This window comes from Larimichthys crocea, chromosome III, assembly GCF_000972845.2.
Source record: "Larimichthys crocea isolate SSNF chromosome III, L_crocea_2.0, whole genome shotgun sequence".
In the NCBI taxonomy this organism is placed as follows: domain Eukaryota; kingdom Metazoa; phylum Chordata; class Actinopteri; family Sciaenidae; genus Larimichthys; species Larimichthys crocea.
In genome coordinates this window covers 51,451,491-51,471,986 of record NC_040013.1, presented here as the reverse complement: position 1 = coordinate 51,471,986, position 20,496 = coordinate 51,451,491, and the positions used below count along the sequence as shown (strand labels likewise).

The window sequence follows — 20,496 nt, the reverse complement described above, 5'->3', positions numbered from 1 at the left end:
CACACACACACACACGAAAAAAAAACATGTTGGCGGACTTGTCAAACATATCGGCGGAGTCTCGTGTTAAAGTCTGTTGGTTGTGTTTTTTTAAAGTGGGGCCGGTGATCGTAAACGTTGTTTAACGAGGGGGAATCCAGCCCACATATTTATTGCAGCCGCTGAAAAAAATCTCCTCAATATCCCCCAAGATGGCCGCCGATGTAGGATCGATGTTTCAATATTGGAAGAAATTTGATCTACGGCGGCTCCAGGTTAGTGCTATTCTCACCTTTCTCGGCTTATTTTTCCGGCGGAATGCCTCGCTACTGTACTCTGCCGTGTGTTACCTTGTGTCGGGTGAATGTAAGGCGAAAGCTGGCGGCGTCTGCATTGATAGTTATTAGAAATTGATCTCTCTTCTGCCTTTGTTCAGTTCAATCATTGATCAGCGGTGGAGCGACCGTGGAGCAGGCACAGCCTCTGTGTTAGCCACACCGATCTGGGATCAGCACCGCGGACAGCACACTGGTGTTTACACGCGTTTACAGCTTTTCTTCCGTTTTTCGCTCGTTATTGTCCGCAACAAGCACCGCCGTACTTACACGTACGGAAACTTTTAATGCGCCCCCCTGAATCTCTCTCTTCTTGGACGTAGGCTGTAACTTTTTCACCCAGCTTAATGTTTTATGCGGGTTTGTGTCGACGAGCCGCCGCGTTGCTGCTGCATCTTTCGGCAGCCGGGCTGTGCTTCTTTGTAATTTTCACATTTTCCCGTGTTGAAGAATTTGCATGTCGCGAAGTTTTTATTTGGGATTGGGAAAGTTTATTTGGCGGACATTAGGCGTTGTGTTCGGACATTTTAATGGAAACATTACATTAGGTGCATGCAGACGCGTCAGTGTGCCGTACATACATGCAGCCAGTTTACTTTGACACAAACAACAAAAACACGAGACGAGCTCCGTGAAAAACGCCGAAGCGCCGGACTGCTCATGTCGCCGCCACGGACATGTTTCTAGTTTAATATCGCGGAGAATGAGGCAGGTGAGCAGTTTGTTCGTATCACAGCCATAACGTGAGTGTGTGTGTGTGTGTGTGTGTGTGTGTGTGTGTGTGTGTAGTGTCATGAAATAGCATGTCAGCTCCCGTAGCCTATAGCTTAACCCGCGGTGAGCTGAAAGTTGAATTTATAAAGCACAATGCTGACAGACGTGTGTTTCTCAGAGCTGAACGCTGTTTTTTAGCTGTCCACCACCACCACCACCTACCCCCCGCACCCCAACACCACCTCCACCTCCACCAACACCACCACCACCACCACCCCTCCTCTCCTCTCTCCTGAAGCCGCATAGGGCTGCTGCTGCTCGGCCGGGGGGCGGCGGAGGAAGAGGAGGCGGGCGGCGGGAGGGGGGGAGATGGGTGCCTGCCTGTGTAATTGTATTCCCGGCTAATGTTTGTAAATCAGCCTCGGCCGGCGCAAGGGCAACGTCTCTGCCGTTTGACTGATGTTCTGTAACATGAGAAATGACAGGAGCATGGCAGTCCGGGTCCCTCGGAAAAGCCTACCGAGGAGGAGAAATCAGATCTGGTGGCTCTCTCTCTCTCTCTCTCTCTCTCTCTCTCTCTCTCTCCCTCTCTCTCGCTTGTGTCTTGTGTTTGGTCGAGTGTTATTCCAGCTCCCAGCCGCTGGACCTCTCTCTCATCCAGGCTGGGATCCACACACACACACACACACACACACACACACAGTGAGAGAGGGCGAGGGGGGAGCTATTGTTGTTGCGGCTTCCATGTAGCAGGTTCTCATCCTGATGCACCCCACCATGGCTCCAGAGGACCGGGGAACATTTTTTGATAGATACAGTCAAGGTTTTTCATTAAATGTGACTGAGTAGCCTAGGAGCTAAATGTGAACTGCCCCTTAAGGATGGCCGAGCCATTACCTAGTGTCATGAGCTGTGATGTAGTGGTATATTGTGTAAAAAAAAAAAAAGAGAGAAAAAAAAAAGCCTCTAGTCAGTGTTCATCATGAGGCGTACATCCACTAATACACAGAAAAAAAAACATCCTGCACAAAGTGTTGGTTCATGCTCTGTTCCCTCAAGTGACCTCACGTTAAATGAATGCTTTGATGCCGCTTGCTCTGAAATAGTTGTGTCCAAATCTACTGGAGGAGAATTATTGTCCGCTTATAAAAGCAGCTGAATAATTCCGCCAATAGGTGGAAGGTGGATGAAATGTATTTAGGTGTTTACCTCTGCAGCAGCCCCTCTTTAGAGGCTCTCCGAATCCATTTCCACGTAGCCCAGGTGACGCTGTGAACCAGGAGTAAAACACAGACACATTTTAAACAGGTTATTTTTGAACAGAAATACACAGTTGCGTTTCAGATGTATTAAATAAGCTTAAATGCACATATAGATGTAGATTGATCTGATTTATAGTAACTCTGAATAGCGCACCGTGACTTTGTCTTCTGTCTGCTCTGTTAAAGTGCCTCCTTTTATGGTTTGCTGATCATAAAGTTCACCACGGTGTTGGTTACGGTCCTTCTGACAGTTATCTTTTCTACATTTTCTGCTCTTTCTATTGCTGCAGTCTTTTTCGCATTTCTCAGGATTTGATCCTTTATCTCATTGTTAGCAGCTCAGCTAAATATTCTTCCAAGCCTCTGGTTGCAAACTCGCCTGTACTTAAAATGTGACATCGTCTGCTACATGTGTCAGAAATCAATTAATTCACTTATTTCTCATTCAGTCATGGTTGGAGCCCGTTCCAGGCGGTGTAAAATCATTACAGCTGTTTCACCATCCAAGCCTCGTATAGAATAGTATTCCTGCTATATCTGAGGACATCAACAAGCTATTCATTTTAGCAGTTCATGCTGGAACATTTATTTTCTCATTACAAGTTATTATATCAGTAAACTGAGTGTGCAGTTTTTTAGTGTTTGTGCAGTAGATTTGTGCCTCCGAGTTGTACAGGATGAATAATTCACCTACAGGCTGATGAAAAGAGGGCAGGGAAAGTGCGAAGCGCTGAGGTGGAGTGACCTTGGTTCCTGCTGGCTGCAGGTCACCCGGCCGTTGCTGTGGTAATCATTCACACCAGCCAGATGGCATTTCCGTGGGCGAGCATGAAAAGGACGGGTCAGGGTCTGTCCTGCCAGGTCCTGCCAGGCCCAAAAACAACTCTGGGCCAATACAGTACCTGGAGTGAGAGCGTCGGGCCTGTAGAAAGACTTTGCAGAGCCAGGTGATGTAGGAATATGTAGACCAGGTGGAAAATGCAGCTTGATCACAGTCGTGGTTGTTTTATTGCTATCAGATAGAAATCACTCACCGCTCAGCTCACAAGAAAGCTTGGCTCGGACTCTACGCCTTTACTACCACTTCTTTTACCCCACTGTTGTTTTAAGCGATGTCGCAATGCTGCGCTCATACGGCGAAATAATGCTCCGCTTATTTGTTGCCATTTTTTTAGCCTTGTTTCCACTCTCTCTTCCATGAATCTAAGAGGCAGAGGGGGTTTTAGATCAGGAACAAAAGCTTGTGATTGTACTACATTTAGCATGACTCAGTTGCTCTGGTGTCAGCTCTAATCCGCACACAGAGACAACAGTATTGCCAAACAGTGAAATTGCTTTGCAGCCTGTGAGCCTGGCTGCCTCCGCTGCCAGCCTGCTCTGTGTGCTGTTTGCCAGTAGCTCCCCCACACACATACGCACACACACACACACACACACACACACACACACACACACACACCAACCCTGCAATCTCAAATTGGCTGTGAAAATCGGTCTCTGTCTCCCTTTCATTCATGCTTTCATATATTTGTTTGCTGATATTGTTAATGTCAAATGCATCAGCATAATCTCATTGTAGTGGAGAGTAAGTAAGTCCAGAGCGCCTCAGATCTTGTATTATTTATCATAATGACTGTATCATTTTATTCATATGCTGTGATACATATAAAGGGCTTTAAAGTTTACCTCCACGCTGGTGCTATGTGTGCTCATTATCTCTTTTTTTTTTTTTTTTTTTTTGCCAGGTCTTTTAAATCTCCGGCAGATTAAGTGCTGTCCCATCACCATAATCAGCGCCGGTTTGAGTTGCGCATGCCCCCCATATAAACATTTCTTGACATGCCTTCATTATTAGCACTTCTGTGAATCGATGGGTGGGGCATGTCTGTCACGGTCCCACATCCTTTGGGTTGCCCCTTCTCTTCCTTTTGACAGCGACAACAAAGCAAATAAGAAAAGAGAAGGAGCGTTTACAGGACTATCTGGGGCAAATTGAGATGTGAAATCCAGGAGCCATAACCTCGGTACATAAAACGCCGGGAACATTAGAGAGCAAGAGGAGTGAAACAGACTTCAGCATTAAGCTGTTTAACCTCTCTGTGTAGCATTAGTGGTAGAGACTTCAAAGCAGATGCTTCGGCGTTGGAAGCAGAATGACAAATGGGTTTAGAGACAGCTACCGTGAGCATTCTCACAGGAAGACTAGGCCTGTCATTAATGTCAGCTTAATCACTTTGACCTTCCTTCAAGTAGATTTCCATACCTATCCAATCATTTTGCCTTGCTTGCGCTCCTGTTTGCAGACTGCTGTATGTGCTGCTGTTTGATAAGGCCGCCGTGTGATGATGTTACTGTCTGTATCGGTGATTGTACGCTTGAAATGTCCCAAAAGCTGTAATATTAAGGGACTGGTTGACACGCACTATAAAAAATACCTTTAGTAACGTGTAGCCATGCAACTAGTTTTTTGATATATAACTCTCTGTGAGTGCAGTTTCCTTTACATTGATGCAGCAGGAAAGAACGATCCACAGCGCTGACCATCATGCTACGTATCACTGCAAAAAAAAAAAAAAATCTGTTTCATCCATGATCTGATGGGAAGACTGTTTAAATAGGCAGTGTTATTTAGTGGAATAAATGACATTACGTGGGTCCAAAGCAACAAAAAAATCAATCAAATATAAAACCATAAAGGACTAGAACACCATTTTATTCAGTAGTTTTGCGGTAATATAGCTTCTGGCCACCGTTGGCAACGCTGAGCTCACCACTGCTGACAGCACTCGATTAAGGAAGTGAAAAAGAAATCGTACGCCATCGTTGATTTGACATATTTGTATTGACTGTGATGTCGTTTGGACTTTTATTTTGTGACTCGCCTGATTTTCTTTATCTGAAGATTGCAGCAGGAAGTTTTGTGATGAGTTTCTTTACATAAAGAATTTTATAAGGACGTCTCGGGTTTCATTGGCTCTGAACATTGTTTTTTGGAAAGAGATGCTGTTAAATGTGTTCAATGCTGTCAGCAGATAGAGGTAAGTGAGAAGATTTTTTTTTTGGAATTTGGGTGAACTGACCCTTTAAGCGTCTTTCGAAGCAGATCACCTTAAATTATTGGCGTAATGTGAACATATGATTTCATAGTGTTAATCACTAATTGTCGCGGTTAATGAGTCCCAAAGTGTTTGTCATATTTTGGTCTTTTCTAAAGACTCTACCTGAATATTTCTGTTTTCGGAGGCTTGCTCTTTTAATGTCTTCTTTTTATGAAGCGCTGTGCCAACAAAGCAGCACCCCCAGTGTTTCAGCGGGAGCACCCCCTTGGTAGTTGACAGTGCTTCATAGCAAGAGACGCCAGATTTTTCATAGCAGCACGTTCTCTGTTCTGTTGCCCCTAGGCTGGACCAATTGCTTTGCAGGAGTAAATAACCAGCTTTAACAAAACTTCAGGGACAAATTAGTCTGCTGGAGGACGGCTCCGTGGCGGTAGGGCAGCCTCTTCTTTCCCTCACAGTGAGGCAGGTGGAAGCATCAGGAGGCGAGAGGTAATGGCTCATCGGCATGGGTATAAAGCTGTGTCCTCTCTCTCTCACTCTCTCTCTCTCTCTCTCTCTCTCTCTCTCTCTCACTCTCTCTCTGCTGACAGCCAGTCCCATGCCCAGCAAGTCCATATTGAGCTGAGTTTCTCCGCCGCGGCCTTGGCTTTATTTGTTTTGACTGTCTGACGCCACTGCAGACGTATTGAGCACCCGTCCTTTCTTGTTCATTTTACTGGGCTTACAAAGAATCCCACTGCCCTCCCTCTCTCAGTCTCTCTCTCCCTCCGTCTCTCCATCTCTCTACCTAGCATGCCTCAGCTGTATTTGGCAGGGTTTCACTTGCTGTATTTCATTCCTCTATTGTCCATTTCGTCCTTCATGACTAACAAAAAAAAAAAGAAAGGGAAAAAAGCGTGCCTTTATTTCCCAAATGTGCAAGTGCCAGGCTTTTGTACGCCGTGTGTTCTGACGTTGGTTGTCATGTAGGGGTGAGTTAGCATGGTGTGAAGGGTGCTCCTGGGCCCGGCACACTCATGAGATCAATGCTTCACTAACCTGGTTGTCTTTGGGGATCTCAGCCGCTCTCATTATGTGCCACTGCTCAGAGTGTGTTTACCAGACTGGAGGAGTAGTAGTCTTGTGCATGCCACCCATTTGTAAGGCCCATTTGTCCTCATTTAAGTGGAAAGAAAGAAGACCCGGGAAAAGACGGCCTCTCGGCGCTCTTTTGAGCATTAAACCAGCGTTTGTTATTACTAAGCATATGTGCTCTTATTTGTCAAAATAATACAAAAGGTGTGCTATAGCGAAAGCAGATGGATCGGGCTTGTTGTGTTAGCCGGTCTTGTCTTTGTGCAGCTGCTACCCCCACACAGTTAATTACTCTCTTATTCATCCCCAACAATGGGAGGGGATAGAATAAATCTGAGCCGTGCACTCTCGCTTCTTCACCACGAAGGTGCAGACTGGGACCCTAAAGCGAGCGAGTGGCTTCAAGAGGTACAGTTTATCATTTTTAATGGAGAGGAACAGGAAGTGGAGACGTGAAGCTGGGCTCCGTGATTTATACACCGCCTCAGTCGGGGGGAGAAAAGAGCAAGTCTATCTCCCTGTCCACACCTCTGGTTTGCAGTCGCTCCCGCTCGAATCATACCCCTTCAGTTTTCTCGGCTCCTCTTCAACACCACCAAAATACACTTGCACTGGGTGTCGGAGCCTCTCTGGGGAAATAACACAACACAAATTTGCCTGTCTGACCATGAGACCTTCTTCTTTTATTCTTTTTTTTCCAGAAAATGTCCCCATATTGATTTATTATCCAGCAATTATATATATTAACACACGCTTTAATTAGTTATTGCTGGTGTTTAGGAGGAGCAGCTCTGCATCTCTGCCTCCTCCTCTCTCCACCTCATCTGGTTCTGTTGTTCCCTGAAAAGCCCGGTGATGTCACGCCTCCATTGTCACCTGTTCATTTACTTTCGTAGTGGAGGGCATCGGGGTATTGATTAGGGTTTGCAACTGTGTTAGCAGTTCCGCCGGTGTGTAATATAGGCCTTGAGGCTATTCTGTCTTTCCGTTTGGTCTCACGAGTGCTCTCCAGACCTTGTAATCTTCATTAAATATGCAACTTTTGATCGCAACAGGGTCACCATTTCTGCAACACACACACACACACTTTCACAAACCCCCTTTAAGCTGAGAGAAATGGCAGACATTTTGAATCTTAATGCAAAAAAGAGAGAAAAGAACAAAGAACTGAATTGAGTCGCTCCTTTTTCAATTCCCCTTGTTAGCCTCCTGCTGCATTCCCCCTATAGTTTTTTTTTTTTTTGCTATTTTTTTTCCAGATGAATTTTATGATATTTTCCTCCCCTCCCCTCTCCACCTCCTTCTCTCCCTCTCTCCCTCTCTCCTCTCTCTCACTCCTCAGCAGTTTTCCCCAGACAGGTTCCACAGTGTTTTAGAGGGGATGGATTTAATTGCTCTGTGGGGATTGGTTGGCTGTGCCGGGCTCGGCTGTTTAATTAGTGTACCCTGCCGGGATTGGTTTAATGCTTCATGATCTTGAAATTGTCTGATTGTTCAGCCCTCTGGGGACTCTCCATGCCTACGTAGGCCAGCGGGTTTAGCTAAACATTGCTCCAGGCTTCTGCTGTATGCAGCAGGAGGGAAAAGTATGCCTAAGGAACTGAAATTTGGTTGGAAGTGGCTTGGTGGGTGGGGGAGTCAGCATGCATGACAAACCAGGGGACACGCATGTAGAGTGGACAATCTCCTGAGTTCTCTGGAGTTCTTGACTCAGGAGATCTGTGCAGACCTCACAGGAATGTTTATCCTTAAACTATTTCATCTCAGCTTGATGCTATATGGAAATGATCCTATTGACTATTAATGTAGTACCAATATTTATACTGTGATACAGTGTTTCTTTATGATAAGCAAGCATATGATTTTGAGCTGCAGCCAAGCAAAATAATTTGCTATGCATGTGGTTCTCTGCTCGACATTCTTTGCCCGGACGTCTGAAAGGATGTCTTGTATTTCTGAAGGAGCTCCTCTCGCTGCAGGCTTTCACACTGACTGTAGGAGAATCTCCGCCACGGCGAGGCCATTGGGATCGTTTGGTGTGGATCTCTTGAATGATGTGCTTGGTCACCTTGAGCGAGCCGAGCCTGGGGGTGGGGGGGGATTACATTTGTGTAAATGGGCGTGAGGTGCGTCCACGTACCCTCCATAGCCTTCTATGAGATGCTCTCGGTTTGGTTCAATCACGGCAGCGACGTTGACCTCAACGGTAAATGTGTTTGGCATTAGATCCTGGATATGGGTAGAGCAGTCCAGCACATTGAAGGCTAAACTCATTCCGCTTCATCAGACTTATTGAGCCCACTCACTCAAAGAACTCAACCTTCAAGTGCATAAATCTCCAGGAGATGATAATAAGAACACCTTCCTCTGCCTGGACTTTCTAATGTATTTGTCCTTACAGTGAATGATAACTGAGTGTTCTGGTACAACAATGATTACTTTTTGTCTGCAAGCTTTCTCTATTAGGAATCTTCCAGGTAGATGCTGCACAGATCATGCATTCTGCTGTTGCTGTTGACTTGATCATCTGCGCCGCACCCAGGGGGTCATTTTTTTCCCTTCCTCCTATGCCTTGTGTTCACTATCGTGTTTACACCCTCAGAGATGCCGAGCGGATGCACACGATCACCAAGGTGATAGACCACATGGCAACCTGAGCTGCTCCCAAATGAGAGTCGCACCCTGAGCTTCATCCCCCCCAGTTCTCTCTGGGGGAGATGCCCTGATTACTGAGTGACTTTGTGCTGGAGTTGAGGGCCCTCTCCAGCTGTTGGGATTGTTTGTGCAATGATGATAAGGGGTTGCAAGTAATCAGGGTTGGGTTGTGTAGACAATCTTTTAATCTCTCTGTTATGAACGTAGTTCAGCTATGTCAGAACATTTTATCCGTTTGTGATAAATGTTGCTCACCGCACTTCCTTTTCATTGAGCCTTAAATAATAATACAGGGTCTGCACATATTGGTGAGTTTGGAAATATTCTGTTATTTTTAAGGGGGGAAGCTCAGGTCAATTGTGGTTCATGGTCAAAGTCAACAATGCTGCTCTTTCATAAATACGCCCTAAGACTTAATATCGCAGGGCTGGTTCTCATTCAAAGATAAAAATATTATTGCATCCCAACGCCATCCCCCACTGCCTTTTGGGCAGGGTGTGAGTCCAGCGTCTGTCTAGACGTGCGGCATCATTAACCTGCTGCGACCTTAGCCCCTGATGAATTCGCTCTCACATCCCCTGCAGCCTAGCGTTAGCAGCCCTCCTCCCGTCCATTGGGAACTGGTGCTCCTCTGGACTAGCCATTAGGGCCACTAGCCTCTACTGGCAGGCATTAATAGGCCAAGTGGCCGGAGCCTCTCTCAGACTGCTGAATAATTCAAACCGTCTGGGCCGTGTCTAGTCCCGGGGCGCAGGGGGGGATGTGAACTGGGGAGCAGGGTGCAGGGGGCTGCATGGAGGTGCAGGGGTTAATAACAGGTCTGCCTCTCTGTGTCAGCAGCTGCTCAACCCCCTCCACCCCGCAACTAACACACCCAACCCCACCCCACGTATGAAAGAATCCTATTCAGTTGATTAGATTTTTCAAAATGGATCAATTTTTAATCAGCGGAGCATCTGACTACGGTCAATACCATTGTCGCTGGGAAGACAGTTGCTGGACAGCCGTCTTTATTTACAGGAATGTTTGTTTTTTACTGTATGCAGATGTAGAGGCAGGAAATGGCTAGCTCAGACCACTGCACCACTGCAGTCCCTGGCCTGTCCACGCAGGGGTCTGGCCTCATCATGCATGTCTGCAACAACATCCCCACCACCAAGGCTGCAGCAAATCCAACGCTCTCTGATCATGTCCTTTGGAAGATCAGCCTTGAATATTTATTCACATCAGAGCAGAAAGGTGGATTAGTCTAATGTCTTTTCCTGTGCGAGTGTGGGTCTGTCCAAAGAGACTTCTCTTACCCATTTGCATCTGCATAAGTAGTGAGTAGGAGTGAGGAGCCAACAAACTAGCTGTAATACCGCCATCAAAATTTCATTGGGCTGTGGGGAGACCCTAACATGTTAAATAATGAGGAGCCCATAAACTTAATGTTCAACCTCTCCACAACTGCTGACGACGTCTAGTTATGACTCAATACGTAGGCAGAATAATGAGGAGATGATCCTTATTCAGAGTGCACCACATTTATGCACATCTGGTTCTTAAACACCCAACTCCCAAATATTCATTGTGTGAACAGTTCAAGGATCTTTCAGTCTGTAAAGATCAGGTGTGAAGTTGGGCTGTGGTAAAGAAAGTCTTGGTCGACTGAATCAACCAATCGATTAGACGACGAGGGGGGAAAAAGACGTGCACCTATGATCTAGATCTAGATGAACAAAATCAGCCACAGTGCACCGACTGGACTCTACCTACCTTCTAGCTGCCCAGTGCTAATCAAAGTCGCACAATGTTTCCAAGCAAATCGATCATCTTTTTCAGACACAGTTATATCGTTACCTGCAGGTCATGTCTCCTAAATAAATGTACATACAGTCATGTTCAGTGGGCTAAACAACAAAATAAACAACCTGAAACATGACAAAACTTTACAGATTTCATGTTTAAAGTCAGGTCACAGACATCTGGTAACAATATCAATCCATCATTGACCTTTAACAGCAGTCTATAGTACAATATGCACACAATATGCCATTATAAATAAACTTTATCCTGCTCTTCTGTCTTCTGAGGCTGGGGACCACTGTAGACATGACATTGTGTGCCGAGTCTCCATTATGTCAAGTGAAGGCTTGAAATAATACTCGAGGACAAATTTGACATGTAACATGTCTCGTGGTCTTCTGTGAGTACCGCTGTTCAGAAAAACAAGTCAAAAACATGTAATAAATAAATAGAATATGTATAAAAAATAGACTTGCCCACTCGTCCTTTTTAAACAATGAAATGTTTGAGTAAACAAGGTCAAACGGTGTGATGTGGTTTAAAATCAATACTGTTCTGTCCTGATGAGGTTAAATCAGTATATCCAAGTCAAAAAAGATGAATCAATACGACAGCACAAACATAATTAAACGTGCAAATAGAAAATATGACTTAGTCCACAACCTGAAAATTTGTTGAAAAAAGACACTGAACACTAAAAATGACGACAGGCTGAGGCTTGTCAGATATTGTCATACTGTACAACACTTTTATTGACTGGACTCAATTGAAAAAATGCTTTTATATGATAATAAAAAGCAGTTCACATAAAATATACAACTATTGTATTTAAATACAGAACAAGGTAGACCTTTCATGTTTTCTAGTTTTATGGCATAAAGCTGGATATGCATAATAAACTTAAGAAACTGTGGATCATTTACAGTATAGAGGGCTACTATAGTGCCATATAGTGATAAGTGTTGTTACATTGTGGCTTTACATATTTGGTGCGTACATATGGAATGCAACACAAATTAATATGAGATTAGTCCTCACGACTCTGTAAAAAAACGATGAGGTTATCACGTTGTAGGCATTTTTTTCTGCTCTTGGGCTAGAAATATTTTTAAAAAATGATGTCAGCTTACTGGACTTCACATTCACAAGGAGATACACTGCCACCTCTAAAATGGAATGGAAATGCTCAGAGCTGTCGGTGATGATAGGTAGTCCCAAAACTCTTTTAATAATGCGGAGGTAAAAAGTTATTCAGGAAGCAAAATGTGCCAAATAATTTTGCTTGTGTGACTGAAACTAGACGAGTCAAAATATTTGCTGGTGGTGTGTACGAGATCCAGACACTGAAGCAAGCGAACCAGTTGTGCATGCATCTTTAATAATAACTCTTAAATAGTATAATATTGCATGTGGCTTTTTTCAAAACAAGTTCCAGGGGACTTCATAGTCATGAAAGATAATAGACCGAGCAGATGACAGAGATCAATATAACAGGAAAACTCAGCGAGGCAGTGATGGAAAAGTTGAAATAAAATAAAAAGCAGGTTGCAGCTACAATGGTATTAAAACAGTACCCTGTAGCCAGGAAGAGCACATCCCAGTACAATACATAAACACAGATCTTAGTGGGTGGATAAGGGGAGCAGGTGACCAAAAGCTGGAAGACTCTTATGAAATAACTAGCTGAACAGTGACTACACATCATTCATAAAGGCTGACATGGAGGTTTGTGACTGGTTTGTCATGACATTGTGTCTTAAAGATGCAGTACATACTGTGTAGATATAACATCACAGCAATATTTAAAAAGGAGAAATATGATCCTGTTTCCATGTAATAACATAACTGGCATATTGATTATAGTATATGACGTAATGACATATTGACATGATGAAATATCGATGCTGGAAAATGACATTTTGACCCTGTGACATAATGGCATGTTGGTATCATGGCATACAGGCAGAATAGCATATTGACCACTGACAGTATAAAGAGTGGACAGCGTATGTGTGATGTAGGTTTCTGAAGAGCACTTCAAGAAATATGTGGCGGACTAAATTATGCCTAGATATCCAAACAATTCATCTGTAACAGCATCTAACTGTCAGTCAAAGCGTACACGCTGTTAACTCTGCATAACTTTAAGCTTTAATATCATCTGAACAGGTGAGTTCTCTAAAAATTCACCCTCAGTACAGTTGTCATGAACGGGGAAATTAAACTATAGAGACCAAAATAACATGGAGACTGACTTGTTCTGTAGCCAGCCTCGAGTGGGCATTTATAAACAACATCATAAATGACAGTGCTCATATCTGGAGTAAGAAAGAAAATCAGCCAAAAACACATGTCAAATGAAGTATAAATGTTTAACATTACACTCTTTAATCAATGAGTTAAATTATAATTATTTATTCTAGCTTTACTATTGCTTCATACTCTTGGTGCTCCACATTCTGATTGAATGGATCAAACACTCGGTGTAGCAGTTACACAATGGTATAACTGTTAAGAAAGGCTTTGGCAGAGATCAGACTCCTGTCCTCTGTCTAATCTTCCTTCTTAGGCATCAAACTCGTGCAAAAAGAAGCAATGCTTTCACTGAGGACTACTTTATTTTTCTGCTCGCTAATGAAAATGTTTTGAATGTGAATGCCGCCGTGCCAGTGGCGTTGTTTTCCGTCTTTTCTCCCTGATTATAGAACTGTATAAACTGGGTGAGATTTTGAATTCTTAGCTGATTGCATGCCTGTAGTCATGCACTTTCTCTGCTTTTTTTCCTCTCCAGAGCTTTTTTTTCTCCTGATAGCCTCCTTTTTCTGGTTACAGTGAGATGCAGTGCTCTTTATATGCAGTTATGCTGAATAGGTGCTGATGTATGTTGACAACAGTTTTGCAGGTGCCTTGTCAAAATGTGCAGTGGATAGGCAGTAACACAATTCTGTTTAATATGCTATCAATCAGCCGCTAGATTCCCATTTGTACATACAGTATTATGAGCCTACTGTTCCCCAGACGATCACGACACTGCTGGTGTTTAGCTGCTCTCATGTCCTCCAACAGCGTGTCCCTATTGTCTATTTGTCTGTTTAATATGCAAAGGCGGTCATTCGGGGAGTCATTTTGGACCAGTGTAAACGAATCTGCAACAATGATTAGCTGGCGCTGCAGAGGAAGTGTCCATCATTGTGTTAGTGCATTTGGAGACCATCACTCCTCCCTCAGGTCATCACGCCGCTGTTCTCTCAGCCTCGCGGAAGACGCACTCTGAAAAAACACCCAAACAGCACCAGAGTAAATACACTATAAGTGGAGTTACTTAATGGGAGATTTTGCATGCTTAATTGCAAGTATGGATTGAAGGTCCATTAAAAGACATCAGTGTCTTGGAGTCCAGCATATAGTTTGAATATACTTGAAATGGATTGATCCATTGACTTCCTGGCTTTTTCTATCTGAGAGAAAGTAATTAGAAACATAGAGCGCAATGCCATTTTGAAGATGATTTGAAAAAAAAGAAGAAATAAAACAGTAGTTAGTGCCCAGACAGTGCTGCTTCTGATGCTGCACGTTTTTGTTTGTTCAGTGTATGCAAGCATGCTTCAGGGTGGCACCGTAGAAGTCCTGAGGGAAATATCAGGCTTATTTATTGGAGCCTTTTTAGCCCCAGCTCAATAGCAGCAGTCTGATGGCCGGGATACAGAGGGACTATCTGGCAGAGGAGGAGGTGGAGGAGGAGCCGGGCCTGGCGTCAGCCCCACTGACAAGCTCTTATTTACCGTCCAGATCTATGACTCATTTTATGTACCTAATCGTAAAGCACTGAGATTTATCGGAGGTAACGGGACAGTGGGGAATACCCCAGGAGACTGGCAGATCCAGCTCCCCCCACCGCACCGCTCCCCTGGCTGGGATTCAGGTTCACTTTACCTGGCCCAGCACGCCAACACCTTCCGGGAAGATGGGAGTGTCGGAGCCCAGATGAGGAAGTCCATATTTCTGTCAAATATGGACAGCTGATAGCTCATCTAATAAAGAAGAGGGTCATAAAAATTGGACGGGCTAATGGATGACTCTGTGAGGATTAATAACAGCTTATTGGTCAGGTGCAGTGACCTCTTGCAGAGCTAACAATGCACCGGCCAACTGGGCACTGACTGCACGTAGCACAGAGGTTGATGACCAAACCAATAAACAGCGGGAGGGGGGCAGGGAAATGAAATTTGTGATATCTACTGTATCCTCTCATGAGTTAGGTTACCAAATCCTGGTTTGCAAAGTGCAGCTGAATTTTGTTGGTTTATAAATAATGTATCAACCTAAGAGAGGGAAAAAATCTAAAGGTTGACATGCTCACTTACCATCATTTTTTTCTCATGTCTGCCACTCCAGTAATGGCAAAGGGGAAAGCAAAAACAAGAAGGTATTGTAATACTGCCTTTGTTCTGACAGGAGCGCTCTCAGGGCCTGTTTTATATTCCTGCCGAAAATTAAAATTAAACTTTCATTGTTGTGCATGCTGTTTAATCCAATAACGATCTGATGTAACAAACTGCTGTAATATCTCTCAGCATACTTAATCGGAGCGGACTTAGCCCTGTCACTTTATATTAACCTCTGCTGCAACAGGAGAAGGGCTTCACTAATCTGCCATTGTTGGGTTTGGCAGTCTGTAGCTAGTGCAAAACAGATTTGGCAGTCAGCGCGAAAGTAAAGGCTTTATAATGACAGCAGGGCCTCTCTGCTATTCCAGCTAATAATGTCAAAATCTAATAATGCTGTGGCCCTTGGAATTAGATGGGAGGTGAATGGGTGGGTGCAGTGGTGGTGAGGAAAAGGATTTTTTTTTTTTTTGGTGGGATGGGCTCAGCCGTCCCAACTCCTCTCATTATGTCACTCACTTTTTTTTTCAGGCTGCGAATTGGCAACCTTTTTACAAAATTTAGCGTGTGTCCACGCAGACATGTTCACATAGTGTACTATTAAACATACATAGCTGCTAGGAAGCTGCACGCACCCGTCCTGACATAGTCAGACGCCGTCGTGTCAACAGGATATTAAGTCGGCCAGAAAGGGGACCCTGAAGAGTCTCAGCTAACAGAGTGACCTCACACTGCTCAGGCAACATCTGCAGCGTCATCAAACCACTCGACTCTTGTGCCCCCCCACACTCGGAACGCAGCCTTGTAACTTAAAACAAAAAGCTGATTGGCCGCTCTCTCTCTCTCTCTCTCTCTCTCTCTCTCTCTCTCTCTCTCTCTCTCTCTCTCTCTCTCTCTCTCTCTCTCTCTCTCTCTCTCAGCCTCCCCCTGCATCCCCTCTCCCTCCTCTGTGGATGAGGTCTCAGCACCGGGAGATAAAACAGCAGTTATTTCTCATGTGCTATGCCATTTTGTCAGTTTGACTGTTCCACTTATTCAGTGTTTTTTGACTTGCTGAGCTTGAGGGGATGTGAGTGCCATTTCGCAGCCAGATCTGAGTTGTGTTGATTGAATTAGACAAAGTCGGAAGATAATTAAGAACCGCAAGGCGCTGCAAAACTGTCTGCTTCCAAACTGGTGAAAATGAGACGCTGCCACATCAATGAGCTAGCTGGCTCTGCTTGATGTCAGTGGTGGGTTATATCAGTTGACACCCTTACCTCCTAGTGCTGGAGCCAGTTTCCTCCTTTCCCTTTAATGTTCCTCCAAATATGATTAATCACGAGCCGTTAAAACTGTTGCTTCTGACAGTGCACCACGTTTGCACAGCTTTGTTTGTTTCTTTCACGGTAGTAATGTGATCCTCAGCTGCCAAGTGTAGTTTATGGCATAAACACAACCCCATAGAGGTGTGTCTGCGAGTCAAATGGGAATTGTAACTTGGCCCACAACAGCTCTCGTACTTTTCTTGTACGATTTTGGCAAGTGTTTTTTTGCATATGTATTTGAGCATCTTATGCATGTTTCCAGTGCTGACCTCTTGATATTATTAAATATATTGCGATGAAGTACTGCACATCCTTTAAAACCCCTTCCCACTACACCCAACTGTTACTGTGCTGTTAAGCCAAAAGGTGAAACACGTTGAACCGCTCCTGCTTGGAAATACTTTCCAGCATAAAGTTGTTGTTTTGTTTTTTGCAGAGACATAATTTTTCCAGAAAGTCATTCATGAAATGGGAAAAAGGAGAGGTTAAACATTCGGCTCTGACTGATAATGTGCTGGCAGCTCATGTGCATTCAGGCACTTCTCAACCTTCTTATTTTATTTTTTCACCCTATTTTATGGAGGCTGGCCATGTTGGTGCTTCTCTTTCTTTTCCATTGCTGGCTAGGTAATGTAGCTGTGAGGTTAATGTTGAGAATCATATAGCTCAGACACAATAAAATTGACACCATGAGACCTACGGAGGTATGTTTATGGTAGCGCCTAGCTATGTGATGTGTCTGCCTGCCTTTTGTGTTTGTGTGAGCCTGAATGTGGAAAAAATAAAAAGAAGAAGAAGCTGGGGCTGATCAGAGCCCCCCCGTCCCCCCCAAAGGGGCTGGACTGTAGGCTAGGAGGGTGGGAGCACAGTGGAACATGGGGTGTCAAAGGCTAATTTTCAAAGCCACTCACGGGCACTCATCTCTCACTGTGAAGTGGCAAGCGTGGCAAGTGGCTTGCACGTTGTCATGGATACTAAAGCATGGGACCCCAGAGATGGGGAGCGGGGGACGAATGGCTGCCCTGTCTATAGGATTCCTGTCAGCTCTGGCCTGATAGATGGCATTGACGGATCATTTGTCATACTGTAATTGTTCTCAGCAAACACAGAATACCCACTAGTATAAACAGTAGTGTGCCGCTGGGCTAATAAAGCGGGAAAATGGAAAGGGATTCACTGATCCTCTGCCTCTTTCACTTAAAGAGACAATGGCTCTGTTGTCCGGGCAAGGCGGTCTGATTAGAGCTGTGAGGGGCTGAGAAAAAGCCCGGCCGAGAGAATAAAACAAGGCAATCATAAAGCAAACGGCAGTCACTTCTCTGTATCGATGTGGCTAGGCGGGGGTGAAGTCTGTGAGAAGTGTTGACAGCTGAGGGAACAACAGGAGTAGGTGTAGGAGTGATTCGTTTTCTCCCCCTTCTCTATTTGGCCACTGAAATGGTGAGGGAGAATGCTTGTCCAAAATAACAAATACAGCACAAGTGCAGATGCATAGCCGGGACTAGTAGCTCTATCTGCCACGCTCTGAGATAGCCATGCGCCTGAGCCGAGTACAAATGACTCTGGGTACAAAGGTACTATTTGTTCACCCTTGTTTTGGTATGGACCCTGTGTCTTTGCTATTACTATTGGGAGTGCCATCTCTCAGCTTGGATTGCTCTCCCGCCCCAGCTTTTGTCTGTGTGTATGTGGGGGGTGAAGCGGTGTTCAGACATGCATGACCGTCGAGGTATGTACGAGCACATGACCTGGGATTTCTATCGTGTACTGGAATTAGCTAAACTCCAACCCCACTTTGGCCAGTCGCGATCCTGTGAAAATCAGAGTTACAGATTAATGGTGATGGCAGAGCGCCAGGGTAGCAGCTGGATGCCATAGTTCAGAATTCTCAGCACAACGCAGAGTTTGGCATCAAACGCCCGGGATGATCAGGACTTTGTCAGATCGCCTCAAACTTGTCACACTCTTCCTCGCTCATTCGCTCGCATCCAGTTGTAAGCAGTTTTTTGTGCCGGAGACAATCAGTAGGTGTGTGATGTGTTGACTAATGTGTGTGTTGGAGAGGGGAGGGCCTGCTGATGTTGTGTGCTGAAGCGAGCGTTCCTGGCACTCCTCGTGGAGCACTTCACCCCTCTGACTGTACCCTGATACACTGTGACGCCTGGAGCACTTTAGAATGACCCGGCTGCTCACCTCCCGCCTGATGGACAGATTAAAGGACCATTAAGCATAATTACTGTTTCAGTTGGAGAGGCCAACTCATACTGTCAGAAATGGTTACAAATTGCTGCACCTCTGCCCCCCCCCTGTATGGCTCTTAAATTCTGAATTTCATTACATTTGTCTACTTTCTTACTATCGTCACGTTTGGGCTTCGATAACCAAACACCGTGTTTGTTGGGAAGAATCGAAAAAAAGTCAGACGGTAACTGATGAAAATAAGATTTTTCAAGGTGTATTTTTGTAGCTGGCTTTGCTATAGGTGTGTTTGGGTTCGTGTTAATATGCAACTCTGAGCCAATCAAAGTGAGTCTGATGTCTGCGGAGAGGGGGGTGACAGGTAGTTGATGTGATCTGGAGTGGAGCGGTGTGAGTGTGTGGTCTGCTGCCCTGTCTGTCTGATTATGTAAAATGTGGTGAGATGGTGTAACATTGGCTGGCTGTTGCAGTGGCTTGCCAGCTCCAGAGGGCCTGTTGCCAGTTTTACATGAGAATGTGCAGCAATGCCTCGTAATGTTCTCTTCTCTGTATCCATAAGAAAACCCACACTACTGCCCTAGGGAAATTGGTCGATACCATCAACCCAGCTGGAGGCCCAGGCGGCAGACAGAGTATTCCCATTTTTACATCAACACTGATGTTTATTATGAGATCTCCCTTTACTGTAACCTGCCCCTCTTGCGCCCCTTCTCTTTCTCATTTGGCCGATTATTACACCCATGGTGAGAACAAACAGTTTCCCTACTTAATAATTCACATCACTTTCATCTGATACTCAGTTACCATGGGCAATTTAGTAGTTGAATAATTTTGTGAAAAATTCATTTATTATCGCTGTGCGTTATGAATCTGGAGAGACGGAGAGTGGAGTGGTGGAGGATTTTAAATTGCGTCTGTGGAGCGAGGGATCCAAGGGTAGGTAATGTGTTCTAATGTTCTCAGCCATATGCATTGTTTTCAGGGCTCATCGGTTTTACATCGATTCCCACTGAAGTGTTTAATTGCATCATGAATATGATCTAATTCTGTCCTTTTCACTGAAACTGGAGCACTCTCTGCAAATGATGTACGGCCTTGACAGCACCACATCAGGATGTATTTTATATGGAATGTAAATTATAGTGTTAAATTAGCCTGGAAAGATAACTAGCTGGCACGGGGGAATGGACTCAACAGTTTAATTTAGTGTCAAAAGGCCGTGAAGGGATAAATCACCTCTCTCTCCCCTCTCTACTATGCCATATTAGGCTTTAATCATTCTCCTTTTCTTGTAATATCACTTGTTTCTCACTGCTGCCTAAGGAGTTCTTGAGAACTACACTGCATTTCCTCGCAGCATCAGTTGACTGCTTATAAATGCTTCAATTTGAGTACATGGAAGACGCCGTTTGCCCGTTTCTACTTTAACTTTTCCCCAACCTGTTTTTGAAATACTCCACACTTAATTTAACTTTCCCCCCGGAGAGCAAAAAAAACCGTCGCTTCTGGAATCTGGATCTGGAAATTGCTCTCGTCGTAGCTCTGAGAAAGGACAAAAGCAGGTGAAGAAGTGCAAGGCTTTGTGGCACAGCCTGGTAGGTGGGGGTATTCATGAAACAGATGAAAGCCATTAGGTGGGCTTTTTTTGGTGTATGAGGAGGACCTCTCTCAGTTTCCTGTCCTCGAGGCTGAAGTGTTTGTCTGAGTGGCCCTGCCATTATCCAGAGTTACCCTGCATG

General features: G+C 44.6%; 1 protein-coding gene across 2 annotated transcripts in view; it reads left to right on the top strand.

Annotated features, from left to right (window-relative positions):
- Window positions 1-20,496, top strand: part of cux2b (cut-like homeobox 2b) — a 91,356-nt gene continuing 70,860 nt past the window's right edge. The window contains exon 1 of one of the 2 annotated variants that reach the window (XM_019264369.2): window positions 1-254. In XM_019264369.2, coding sequence (XP_019119914.1) covers window positions 192-254 — 63 coding nt within the window. In that variant the 5' untranslated portion in view covers window positions 1-191. The other variant, XM_019264370.2, reaches the window with a different exon arrangement.